Here is a 14093-nt window from a genome sequence, read left to right as displayed (position 1 = left end):
CCTCTGCTGCTCCCACAGGAAACATTCATCAGGCTCTCAGCAGAGAATAATTTACAAATTTCTGAGATCACATATTTTCTGCTTTTGAGCACTGACTGCTCCCACAGTATGACTGCCCCATGGCAGCAAGACATTTATTTGCCAATGTCAAAGATCAAAGATCAATGTTGGTAATTTCTTTAAAACAAAAACAAAATTTCTTTAAAACAAACAAACAAAAAAAAATACAAAATCCAGTCACCTACCATTAAATAAGAGGGAATGATTTACCATGAGAGAGATTTGATTTTCCACGCTAGAAACTGCTTTCAATAGGAGGAAGGAACAACTACCATATATAAATTCTTCAATATATGAAAAGTGCTCCATGAAATATTTTGCTTCATCAAATATTTTGCTTTTTATCTTTCATAGATAGCCTCTTTTCTGTCTACGATGAAACCAGTGGGTGCCTGAAGATAGCATCATCTTATTCCATATATTGCGTTCAGTACACTATGAAATGAAAAGACTCAGCTTGCTGCTCTCCTTACAGAAAGGACTGGATAAATACAGTTTTATTTGCATCAGTTAAAAAAACATAATTTAGGTAGGTAAAAGCTATCTAAATTCAAGTTCTACTTACTTAAACAATGTATTATTAGCATTGAAAGAAGAGACACAAGATGTACGATGTTTCACTTTACCCTTGGCTAGTCAGTCCTGAAAATCAGACTGGTTTATACGGAATGATTTTATTATATGGTTAACAGTATTTTGCTGTCTAGAAGATGGAAACAGGCTCCTCAAATTAACTGAAAAGCATATGCTTCAAATACTTAATTTTCTGCTTCATTACCATTCATTTTTTAAACCCTGACATTTATGTGTGTTGTAATTAGATTTTAATGTATTGCTGCCACAAAAATTACATATGAAGAGAAGTGTATCAAAATAATACATTTTTAAATGGAGTAATTTCATAGAGTGTTTTTAAATTATATTTCACAACAATTATATTACCCAGCAAGGTCCCTGAGCTTTCCGAATGCATTCCCTCTTACATAATAAAAAAGAAATTGCTGTCACTCAGCCAATCAAATTACGCATGCTATTTTAGATTTGCAAAGAAATTCAGTACTGACAAAGTGTGACAGTTCAAACTAACAGTGCCGTATGGATGCATCCTCCAGCTGTGTAACAGCTGCTCACATACAGCAAGTCAACAAAGTATCTTGCATATAATCTTTAAAAATGTGTATTATAAACACAGAACTGCAGTTACTCAGATAATTTGACACAAAGTACAAGCCTCTCAGACAGACATCCTTGGAATAAAGAAGAGTGTAAAATCCACTTGATATAGATGCTAAGCATGATTAAACACAGCGTGAAAAGCATTCTAATTTTGGACCCAGCATACAGTAGATAGCTCTCTCTCTCTACAAACAAACCCCTATGCCTTCAGAGAGGTTGGAAAGAAGGGATTACTTCCTACTTTTTGACCACTTGCACTTTTCCTGTGGAAAATGTGTTATAACCATATGCTGACATTTTTAAAGCTGCATACAAACAGTATGCAATTGCCATGACCTGGCATTCTGTAGTTCCACCATGCCCTTAAAAGAGACGGGAACACATCAGAGAAATACCTGAATTCACTGCAGTGCAAATATTTGTCATGTTCCCTCAGTATTCCTAAAACCTGCTTCTCTACCCACCTCTGCTTAAGGACGAAGGTTCAACAAATTCTAGACAAGCTCATCTAGCCAGAGAACTGCTTAATGAAAACTGTCTAAGGAACTGTGTGATCAGAAAGGACTTTCACATCTAATTTAAATGCTGATTTCATAGTGTTCTCCAGCAAAGTCATGCAAATAAAGCAGGAGCAGTTGGAAAGAGTTTCCAGAACGGATGAAGTAATTGGACCCAGCTAAGAAAAAAGAAATGCCTTAACTCAAGGACTTTTTCAAGATGGAAAGACCTCTTTGATCTTGCCAGCCCCACTCAGAAGTACTCACATTAGGAACAATATTGTGATGGGCAAGATTGTGAAGCTGCATCACTTTCAGGCACTAGCTCACCAAAACAACCGTATCAGCGCCAGAGGATCAGTATAAGGTCTGTAAGACCTCTCCAAGTTTCAGATGGGGATTGAGAGACAACCTTTAATCTTTCTCAGTCCCCTTAGAGTGTTCACATAGCCCCTGCCCATTCCCTGCAGAAAGCCTGAAAGCTTCTCATATCCTGATTCCCATATATGCGTCTGCGTGCGCACGCACACACCTCTACACAAAATATATGAGGCTGTTAAAAAATTACTACAGTCCCAGTTTCTGGGAAACTCACCCTGGGTGCTCCCGCTGCAAGTCTCTGGAAGTCCACGTTTCACCACTATCCTCAGGCTTGGTACGACACTGGGGACCCAGAAGAAAGACACCACTTCCACCTGCTTCCCCCACAAGAAAACAAGTTGGTGACCACCTAATAGCAATCCAAAACACTCTCACTGGGTTTCTAGCAAGTTAGACTGCAACCAGCAAGTTACCAAAGCTCAGGTTCAGTACAGGCTCTTGCTTGTGCAAAGCTTAGGACAAAAATTCCCAACTAAAGTCACATTCTCACATCCATCACTCTACAAGTGACTAATACACGCAAAGCCCTCTCTGCTTCCACCTGATCAGTACCTAGTTCATAAGAGATGTATCACTATTAGCCCCCAAATGCCTAACTTTGTACCATGCTCTTATTCACTGGAGTAAATAAAAGGCAGGGAAATTTAATCTTTCCATGTAATAACTGAATTCTCCTCAGTACAGACCAATATCTCCCGATATTATGATGTCCACAGATGAACAGATACCACAAGCTTACATCTCTGGCTCTCAAAACGTTAAACAGAACTGGCCTTAAGTGTGATCCTTAAGAAGTATTACTGGTAGTATCTTCCTGTCTACCCTAATAACTGTTCTTGCAGTATCCATATATCGTTATCTCATTACATGAATCTCCACCTTCTTTATCTTCCATACGAATTTCCTGTGAGACACGGTACCAAATACTTCATTTTCAGCAACCTGGATTAAGCCCACTGCATTGCCCTTCTCTAAGCGATCAGTTATCTTACCATGGAAGGATATCAAATCAGTCTGACGCAGCCACCTATGACAAAACCATGTTGAATTTTATCCATTAGAACCATATCCTTGATTATTCTTTCTGTCAAAATTTGGTTTTGAAACCTTGCACCACACAACCAACATCACATAAGCAGGCTTTACAAAACCCTCCCCTCTGCCTCTTGTAAAGATACTGACTTTAATTTTTGTGAGCCTGAGGTTCCCACTCCCAAGCTGACAAATACAATGGAAATTCATGCTGGTACATTTGCAATCCTATACTCCTTCAGTACTTCGGGGTACAGATTATTTGTACTCCTTCATTTCCATCTCCATCTCATCACAATAAGCACGTAATTGTTTTGTTTCTTTGTTTCATTTTTTACCACCCCTTTGAAAACCACTCAGTGCCACCCTCCTAGACACTAACATTCACATACCCATGTTAATACCATTCTCATTGCAAACCACAGCAGAACAAGACAAAAAACACAACCATGGTTTATTAATGATAATGACTAGACTGCCCAGGTTTTAATCCTCACACTCATATCCCGCTGAAGGCACCAAGTAAATTAAGTTTATCTGAAGCATGTACTCACTGCTGTTACCACCTGGTTTTGAACTCTGAGTTCACCTATTTTAACCAAACACTTCAGGTTTTGCAGAAAATATTCCATTTGATTACAAATTTCAACTTACTCGTTTTCTGACATAACATGCAATTTCCTGATTTGATGAAGTGGAGAGAATGACAATTTGGAATTTTACCAGGAAAAAAACCAGCCATAAATTGTGGGAAAGAGAGAATGAGTTGTGCCTCTTCACAGGCAGTAAGTAACTCTGCTTTTGAAAATTGCAATAACGACTACAGAAGGAGAAGAAAATAAAGATCATAAAGGGGAAATAATTTTAAACTTACTTCAAAGAACCGAGCCACAGTACTGAAAACCATGAACCCCACACATGCCTGCAGCAGACAGCAACATTCAACAGTCTGCGGTCTCAGACAACCGGAGAATGGCTTTTGGTTTCATTCACCCTGCCTTTGAATGAGCCATTACCAAAAAGAAAACGACTCTCCCAGCAGAAGCTTAGTGTTGTAGAACTTACGTAAAGAGGTACTTCAGTGCAGGTCAGCTCCATTTTCACAGCATCTAGAAACAGAATAAACCAGTGGAATTATTACACACCCATCAGGAGGTATCGATATCATTGTACTGCATTCATGTCTGCAAATAAATTCAACATCTTCCAGAATTAGGGGGAAAAAAGGATATTAAACTTAGCAACCATCCATCTGCCCCAGATTTCCCCGGAATGAGGAAACGCTGGTGTAACAGTGCTCATGTAAGGCTGGAGGAGGGCTTGCTGGTCTTAGTTAGCATGCTGTGTGCTTTTCACACAATGGTCACAGTAAACAAAACAGGTCAGGCTGAGCCCAGCTGCCCAGACATTCATAGCTGCAGCAAATGAAGTAGTACAGATTTCAGCATTTCTTATCTCCAGAGGCAGAAACCGGAATTTGACCTCAAGATGTAGCTGCAGCAACTTTTACTCCACACCAATACCCAAGTGTCAGGTGCTAGTTTTTTACAACTTCATAGGAGATATGACCAAGACAGGTCACCTTAATTACCTTTAACAGCAAGCTACTGATACAAGTCACCACTGGAATTACCACAGTTACAGTCAATGTAGCAACTCTGATTTCCATTATTATATTTCAAACTCACTAAATCTTCAAAGTTCATACTGTAAAAATATTATTGCTGTTAAATGAGAAAAGCATACCAGAAGCAACACCACAGCTTCACAACAGCAAGGTGGGAACAACAACTGCGCACAAGTCTTCTACTTGCTCAAACAGACTCTGAAAAAAAGAGAATTTGTCTTAAGAGGAGGCTGTCTCAGCTCAGATGTGGCCTTGTTTTCACAGCTGAACAGTTTCCAAGAACAACACAGTTGTGCAGCTCACTGCTTGTTAATGCATATGTACAGCCTGCTATGAGTCAGATAGGATTTGAGAAGTTCCCTGCCTACAAACTGCAGAAATTAAATGCACAGCTTCAATCAAAACCAAAAATTACCCACCCACCACCCCAGCACACACTTCTTTTAAACCACAAGTTTGCTAATACTGATCTCCTTGTGTCCGTCAATTCATCTACATTCACAAGTACCTACATTCTTACTGTTTTATTTCATCATAATTTCAAAACAGAAGGCAAAATCACTGGTCACAAATGTTCAGCCAAAAAAAGCACAATTTTTGCACTGAAAGAAAATGGTATTGAGGCAAACGCTACTGCAGCTAGCCTAGTCAGCAGTGAGTCCCAGACACTGGGTCTTCTGATGTTCTGTGGTAGGGGGAGGCATCCTGCAGCTGGCAGCAAGGCATCTCACTTTGACAGACTGAGACAATGCTCTGCAGTTTCCAGCAATAGCATCATGTACCCAGCCTTAAAAGCAGCAGCATGGGAAGTGCAGTCCTCTTTCTACAAAAGAAAACTGGGTTACAAGAGAAAGTAAGAAACCATAACATTAATTCCTGTCATGTTTTAACCCCATCTGTCAACTCAGGCCCACGCAGCCACTCTCTTGCCCCCCGCCGGTGGGATAGGGGAGAGAATTGAAAGGTGGAAAGTGAGAAAACTCGAGGATTGAGATAAAGACACTTTAACAGGTAAAGCAAAAGCTGCACACACAAGAAAAGCAAAACAAGGAGTTCATCCACCAGTTCCCACCAGCAGGCAGGCATCCAGCCATCCCTAGGACAGCAGGGCTCCATCATGTGTGATGGTTCCTTGGGAAGCCAAACGCCATCACTCTGAACATCCCCCACTTCCTTCACCTTCCCCCAGCTTTATATGCTGAGTGTGACATTCTATGTTACAGCACATCCCTTTGGCCAGCTGGGGTCAGCTGTGCCAGCTGTGCCCCCTCCCAGCTTCTCGTGCACCCCCAGACCACTCGCTGGTGGGTGGGAGGCAGAAGAGCCCTTGGCTCTGTGTCAGCCCTGCTCAGCAGTAATGAAAACACCCCTGTGTTATTCACACTGTTTTCATCACAAATCCAAAACATAGCCCCGTACCAGCTACTATGAAGAAAATCAACTCTAACCCACCCAAAACCAGTGCAATTTCACAGGGAGTACTTTAAGGTGGGGGTTTTGAAACCCGTCACCTTACAGAACAGATGAAGCATATTAGCTTCTATCCCAGACATGTCACCAACTCACAATTACTACCACACACAGATTACATGTATATATAGGGCATCCCTTCATGGTGGGCTGAAACACGAGACATGCCAGCCAGCTGTTTTACACCACTGCTCTATCTGCTGTATAAAATCCTTTCACCTGCAATGGTTCTCCCTCTTTAAAGGAACACATCCAAGATGAACTCCACCATCTCCTCCACAAAAAGGTATGAACACGTTCAAACCATTATGCCATACCAATAGAGTAAGACCTGCTCCTCTTACTTCTGTCATATGACAATCTTGACTTCCAGAGCCTCAAGAGACATATCACATCTTCCTGCTCTGCAAGAATAAGGCAGGTATCCAGTCTAGTCTACCTATTGTACTGCAAGTGCGCACAAGAAGGTACAATTTAGTCCGTCTTTTGGGAGGACATCATTGCACCACAAGTACAATAAACTTTTTTTGTATTGGATAACACAAACACAACTCATTGGACAGGTGACACCAGCCTGACTTCAGTTCCCTTCACCCTTTGCTCGTGTCACACTGTGGATCCCCTGGGAGCTTGTGCATTCAGAAATACTACATACCCAGCTCAATACAGATCCTGAGTGGATAAAAAACTTGGAAGACTTAACTCATTTGAAGCAATCAATTTTTTCCAGCACTGACTAAAACCATGCTGAAATACAGTCAGTACTTCCAAGATGCACTTCCCTGACAAACCAGCTCATAATGGTGCTTTCTGGATACAAAAGTCTACCCTAATGGTACTCTTTTTGCTTCCTGCAGAAGAACCCATAAATGTCAACGCACAGCACTAGGCAACCTCTTCTGCTTTTCTCACAGTCTCAAGAGCGCTCGTTGTTTAGAAAAAAGTTTTACACAAATGGCTCACATCTTTCCTCCATCTGAGGCTTACAGTAACTCAGCCTGGCAGCTGGAAGTGGCTGGCTGGGAGGGGCAGGAAGAAGAAGAGGATGCACGCAGGGAGGAAATACTCAGCTCTGGCTACTGAGCAGCTCTTGTGCAACCTCTGTTTGAGAGTGAGGGACTGAGGGAGACACCATCACATGCACACTACTGCTCAACTCCTCTGTACAGCAAAGAACTGCTCAGCTCCCCAAAAGTCAGGGACCCCAGTGCTCAAGAGGTGCCACGTAGACAACTGCTCATGGGTGCTGAGGAGCAGTCCTACTCCGCACAGCAAAGGGAAGGTCAAGCTGCCCAACATGATGAATACACACCACAGAGCAACACCTGATCTCTTCCTCTGACACAGAAACCAGCAGGACAGGCATCTAACCACAGGTCCAGTTTCAGGCGTTGCCTACAAATATTGAGCTCATGCCATCAGCGGTAGCAGGATTCATCTATACAAATTAAAACCCCTTTTCAGCATCCAGTTTAGCAGTAAAATTAATGGAAGCATTTATTGTGATGTGCTGCAAACTGGGGAGACTTGCAGCATATGTTTCAGAAAAGTAGTGGTAAATATACAAAAAAGAACAAAAGATCTTGAAAATAATTTTATTTAAGTAACTTTTTTTTCAATCTACAATCTCCCTTTGAACTTAGTGACAAATTCTATTGCCAGTCTCCTGACCAGCTCGAGTTACTGAGATGAACATAAGCAAGTATTTTGTGTTTTGTCAACGATCCAAGACATTTCAGTAATCCCTCCAACTTTTCCTCACCCAGTATTTTATTTATTGGTTGCCAATCATGGGACTCCCATGTATCAAATTTCTTTCAACATTACAAATTTTAGCATTTTATAGCATGGTTTCCCCAATTATCAAGACATGTTAGAAGGGCCACAATAATTAAATAAACCAATGTAAAATAAAACCATCAGGTACTGACTCAACTGCATTTTAATGGAAAAGACATCAATTATCAAACTATTTTACTCTGTACACACTGAAGAAATTAGATAAGGGAAACCATTATCTCAATCTCAGAAAGCAGAAAAGCATTTCTACTGGTTGACAAAGTGACCCTTCATCCAACACTGTGACTACTAAGTGGCTGTACCAGCACTGACTATGTATCAGCATTTTTCTAAATGCAAAAGGAGACTTCCCGATCCTACAGCAACCTGGTTTACAACTCACAACTTAACATTCTCCTCTTCACTGTAAATATAGCATATAACTATGAGAGAGACACAGAGAAGGTGAAGCCAGGGCTCTGGCTTTGGTGCTGCTCTGTGATCCAGCAGCCACTTGTATGGGTATCACTCAACTCAAGGCTCCCCAGCTGTGGTAACAAGTCTCCATGGCTTGTTAAGCAGCACCAGACCACAGTTTGTGCAAGCCTTGCAAGTGGCTGCAAAGTACAAGCAGTGGTATAAAATACATACTTCTCCATATATCAGTTCAAACAAAACACAAGGTCTTTGGACCCTGTTCCCTGCATTCTCCTTTCAGACCATAATCCCACACCTCTGTGCCATGGATCACTGCCTCTGTTTCATAAATCGTCAAACAACTGGCTGAAAGTCAAAACTGTCAAGCTATGTAAATAAACTTTCAAGGACGCTTTGCAGGTTCCTCAGAATTCAATTCTTCCTTTATTAATTATATTTCTTTCTGGTGATAGTCACATTGAAACTCATGTCTATAAAACACTGAGAATTACAGTCTTATTACCACCATCAAGGCAAGCACATTGAATTTGTATTTCTGATCAACGGGAGCAAGAGGAAAGCAAGGGTGCATCCCACCCAGAGGCCACTAGAAGGTAGGCAAGAATCCCCAGAGCATCATTTGTGATGCTTTAAAATCTAACATCTTTGTCTAAGCAAAATGTCTTCTGCATTGCAGAAGTCTAGCAACACATGTATATTGAGATGTCTTCTACCAAGCTCTCTTCCACTGGGTGACTGTATTACACGTCACCATTATCACTGTTCTATTACTTTTTACTGTGCAATAGTCCATAGAAAGCATCTGCTATGTCAACCCACAGGATAGCCTCTAAGATGGATACAAAGTATTGTACATACATAACTCTTCAAAACCAGTGAGATTCCAGTGTGGTCCTCAAAGACTGGCCAGCAGCTTCCACTAATAATGTTCGGCCCACTTCTTCCTCTCAACAAGCACAGCAACTGAATCAAACTGTATTTCTGAATTTACAGATTCCATCTGAGTTACATTATGCACGTAAACCCAAAGGCTCACTCACAGCTTCCCAAGCACTAGGAACTGCGCTGCACAGCTATCCGGTCTAACATGGTAGAGAACATTCTTTGACATGCAGATCCTTGCTCTGGACCTGATTAAAAGACCTTGGAAGAATTAAATGAAAGGAAAAAAGTAGGAGGCTGAAAATAACACACAATTACTACATTTCCCCCCCCCCCCCCCCCCCCATTGGAAGCTGCTTCTATGAATATCAGAAGCATATCTAATCACCTTTTAGTGATTAGAGTTTTACACCTTTACAGATAAAGATCATATCAAGAACCTTCATTTTTACACTTGGCTCTCCTGAACATCTAGGGCACGGGGAATAGGGAGGGGACAAAGCAAAACCCTCTGCTAGCAGCTTCACAAGCACATTTGTTTACTGCCTTCTAACATTATTCAAACTGAGAGGTAAAATAAACCCTTGCCTATTAAATTTATAATGAAACGGCTTGCACTAGTGTTGATTACTACACCACACATTTAGCTGCTCTTGAAGAAAGTGAACAGAAGAAATTAAGCTAAACACCTTTAAAATAGCTGCCTTTTCAACAATTTAGAACAAAAAGAAACTTAACTCTTCCTCCAGAACACATCACCCCATTCATGGCTATTGTATTTCTTTAATTTGTTAAAACCACAGCCATTTTATGCTTCTTAGCAGGGAAAATATTCAACCAGTCTCCAAAAAGAGTAACATTTTTTAACCTTTTAAAAATAGATTTGGGTTCTAAAACACAAAAACAACTCTAGAAAAATGCCTCTTAGACAGAAGCCTGCTCCTGAGGTTGGAAAAATGTATTCTTTATGCATTCCTGCATTAACATTCTTCATGTAGCATTTTCATTTCAAGTAAAAATCAAATGGGGCTCTAGAATTTAGAAACCTTAGACATGTGGGTTATACATTACTGAAAGACAAAACTAGAACCAAATGTACATGTAAAGTCACTACAACAAAATAAAATCTGTATGATACCATTGCATCACCTCCTTTGCTCCTACTAATGCCTGTTTTGACTGAGATAGGAGCCTTCTAATGATGAATTTTTGTATGGCTTTTAGAATTTTCTACTCCCTAGTTTAGTGAAGCCATGACACCAGCGCAAAAGCAAACTCTTAAGAAAGAGTTCATGCAGCACAGTTGTACAGCTTACTAATAAGGTAGCAAAGAAGTGGACCAGAAACGTTTGGTCCTACAAATGCATTCAAAAGCATGATGATGCTTCATCATCCCTCAGGCTTGGCCATCCACCAAACTGCTGTAACTAATGAACAAAGTTAAAGAGATACACTGTGTGTGATTAATAACACTTTTGTAATTTGCATTCCACCTTCATGAACAGCTAGACCAGTACAACAAACTCTACAGCCATTAAGAGCAAGAAACAAGTTTTTTATACCAGAAGCAATCAGATATGCTTCTGATATTCATAGAAGCAGCTTCCACTGAGAAGGGCAACTATTCCACCTTACAGCTCTCTTCTAATTACCAATGTAGTTTAGCAGTACCCACTTGTTTTAATGAAACTGAGTCTGAAAGATACAACTCACATAGCTCCACTAGTCAGGAGGAAAATCTGTAAATTGTTGAAAATCTGTTATTTTTTAATAATTGGCAGACATTGAGGAAAACACTGGCAAAATTCCTGAGACAGTGGATGAGAAGATGCTACAGATGTCAAGTTACTACAGAAGGAGGAGAGGAAAAAAAAAAGGGGGGGGGGGCGGGGAAGTGTGCTCCAGTCAAAAAGTATGAAAGCCCCTGGTGCAAAGACTACTCTAACTTCAATACTTGGGCACAAACATGCATGGTGTTACAAGTTCTGCTTGCTGCTCCAGGTAGCACCTTAGAACCTAAAAGACTTATTTACAGAAGACAGAGAGAATGTACATGCCTGCCCTAAGATTTCTGTATTCCCCATCTATAGATGGGAAATTGATATGTGCAGGTGCCAACTGACTAATGTGTGGCTGTGCAGAGAGCTGGGTTTTGGCTGGCAATGCCAAAAATTGGAACTAGATCTTTTGAGTCACTACATTAGTCATAATCTATCCTTCCTACATCCTGGTGCAAATTCTCGCTCAATGAGTTATTCAGATGAAAAGAATGTCGGGCCATTTCGCACACCCTGCCCTCCTGAAACGGCCCCACAAAGGAAATATTCTTGGGTGAGACAACGGGAACTTCTCCCAAGTAAGAGCAGCAGCAGCTTCAGATCATACTCTTCCCTGACATTACATAAATGTTGGCAGAATAGTCTAATGTACATGTCAACTGAGAAGGCCAGATGAGTTTCCTGGTAGATTATTATTAAAATAGATTTACGCGGTCACTTTCTTTGTTGCACTGGGTATTCAAACACCACTTTGGAAATAGAAAAGTACTGAACTACTCAAATCTTTTCACCAGATTTTGTCCTGTTGATTCTTCACACCAAAGTCACAGAATAAAGTTCATTTTTTACCAATGTGGAAAAATCCCTCTTACTCAAATGCCTCCTTAAATCCTGTTTCCATCTTAACAGATGAGACAGGTTCTTTCTTTTGTAGAGATAAACTGCTTTCTATCCCAAGCGTGTGCCTTATAATGACTTATGAGAACTACCTCCATTCTTGTATAGGACCAAAACCAGACACAGGAGTAAGTCCATAAAACGAAGAAGGGCTTCACAGCCTTTTTTCTGCATCAGGATCACTGTGCAGGCTGAAAGCTGGCACAACTCTATGCCACACACACCAGCGTCCCATCGAAACACCATCAAGAACACGCTTCAGAAGATGTTTCTCAGCATTTTACTATCCAAAAAGTTTTCATTTCCTTTACATTTTTCGGTTGTGAAAGAAGTTAAAGTAAGTTAAGCACTTCTTCTGCTCCGGCTGAGAAGGGCAAGCACTTTCCTGATTAAAACCAAACACTCTGTCGGCTCAGGAATAAGAACTCGAAAACGCCTGAGCAGCTCTAACGGCACACAAACGAAAAACAAAAAACCCAAACCCACAAATTTAAAAAACAAAAATCTAAATCCTCCCTCTGCCCGCTTTCGGGGCTCTGGGAGGTAACCGGCAGCCGCCGGGAGCAGCCTGCCCCGGGGAGAGCGCAGCCCGTCGGGGACCGCGCCTCCGCCGGCAGCGCGACGCCACGGCCGCTGCCCCCCGGGGCTGGACGTCGCGGCCCGGAGAACGAGAGGGCTACCCGCCGCCCCGGCCCGGCACCGCGGCCCGGCACCGCCCCCACCCGCCCCGCGGGGCCGGCGGCGGCCGGGCAGCAGGTGCCGCGAGCCGGGCTCCCCTCATCCACCCCGCGGGCACCGGCCGCCTTACCTAGCGGGGCGTCCCGGGCCAGGCTCTGCCGCCGCCCGCGCTGCCGGGGAGGAGGCGGCGCTGGGCCGCCGCCGGGGCCGCGCCTGCGGGAGCCCAGCGGGGCGCGCCCGGCCCCGCGGATGCACCGCCCCCGGGCCCCGGCAGCCCGCGGGGCGAGGGAACAAAGGCGCGCTGTGATGGCCCCGGGCCGGGGCTGGCTGGTGCTCGGTGCCGGCTCCCGTGGGGCGGCCCTGCCAGCGGCAGCGCTGGCTCGGCGGGGCAGGGGGTGCGGAAAGGCGGGACCCCCGCGGGGAGCCCTGCGTGGCCCCGACGGCGCCCCGGCCCCGGGAGCACCGGCCCCCGGCGCCTTTCGGAGGGGAGCGCTGCCCCCTCCCGGCCGGAGCGCGGCTGCAGTCGGCGGGGCGCGAGCCCCCGGCCCCGCCAGCCCCGGAGCCCTCCCCTCCCCCCGCCCGTCGGGCTCCGGTCCCGCGGCCCGCAGCGACCAGGCGACGGGCTGCCCGGTCGCTCCAGGCGTGTTTCACGCGCCGTAGTACTTTGATCCCGACGGACCACGGCGCGTTGTGCCTTTCCAGCTGCTACGCGTACACAACGCGTGACGTCGGCTGCTCCTGAAACCGTCTGTCCGTTGGCTCCCCGAGCCTGCGGTGACAGCCTGTCGCACCGGTAAGGACGGCAGAGCGCTGGAGGTGTGGTGTTGAGCATCAGATTCGGGGTAGGGACTTACCCAGCTCATTCCCTCAGCACTGTAATTTAATTCACGGCCTGTTTGCTGTAGATGGATGGCATAGTCTTTGTAACCTTTTAGCAGAATGCTGTGGGGATCAAAAAAGTTTGTCCACGTAGTGTAAGCAATGCATGAAAGAAGTAGTGTTTCACTGTGAAGCAGTGGCTGGAACACTGTGAAGATGTGTATTTCCTTATTATCCCAAATATCTGGGAAACAGGAGAATAAAAGTAATCAGAGGAAGAGAAAACATAAGAGATGCAGCTGTCTGTCCAGTCCACAATTAGAGCTCAAGTAGGGTCTTAGTATTCACTTACAGAGCAGTGCTACCAGTTTAAAACTGACTAAGCCAATAGTAAAAAATGTTATCCAAGTCCTCCAAGAGTGTCATCCGAGATGAAAGCATGCTCTATTGCCATACCTCTTTTCTATCCTCTACTCTTTTTACCAGACCCCACAAAGATACTTGCAGGTCCTGACTTGTAAACTGAAAACCACTTACAATGAGAATAGTAAACACATTAACTTTAATAATCTGTGTTGA

The 14093-nt window shown here is 43.5% G+C and overlaps 1 protein-coding gene across 5 annotated transcripts in view; it reads right to left on the bottom strand.

The window, feature by feature from the left end:
• Positions 1 to 13171, bottom strand: part of ARHGEF28 (Rho guanine nucleotide exchange factor 28) — a 126438-nt gene extending 113267 nt beyond the window's left edge. For 2 of the 5 annotated variants that reach the window (XM_056324782.1, XM_056324784.1), the window contains exons 1-3: positions 12826 to 13098; positions 4893 to 4971; positions 4212 to 4255 (exon numbers count right to left, since the gene is read on the bottom strand). In XM_056324782.1, coding sequence (XP_056180757.1) covers positions 4212 to 4244 — 33 coding nt within the window. In that variant the 5' untranslated portion in view covers positions 4245 to 4255; positions 4893 to 4971; positions 12826 to 13098. Of the gene's footprint in view, positions 1 to 4211; positions 4256 to 4892; positions 4972 to 12825 lie in introns of all 5 variants that reach the window. The other 3 variants (XM_056324788.1, XM_056324785.1, XM_056324783.1) reach the window with 3 other exon arrangements.
• Positions 13172 to 14093: the final 922 nt, after the last annotated feature.

The sequence above is a fragment of the Falco biarmicus genome, chromosome Z, assembly GCF_023638135.1.
Source record: "Falco biarmicus isolate bFalBia1 chromosome Z, bFalBia1.pri, whole genome shotgun sequence".
Taxonomy (NCBI): domain Eukaryota; kingdom Metazoa; phylum Chordata; class Aves; order Falconiformes; family Falconidae; genus Falco; species Falco biarmicus.
Note: the sequence above shows the minus strand (reverse complement) of the source record. Positions and strands in the feature narration are given on the sequence as shown.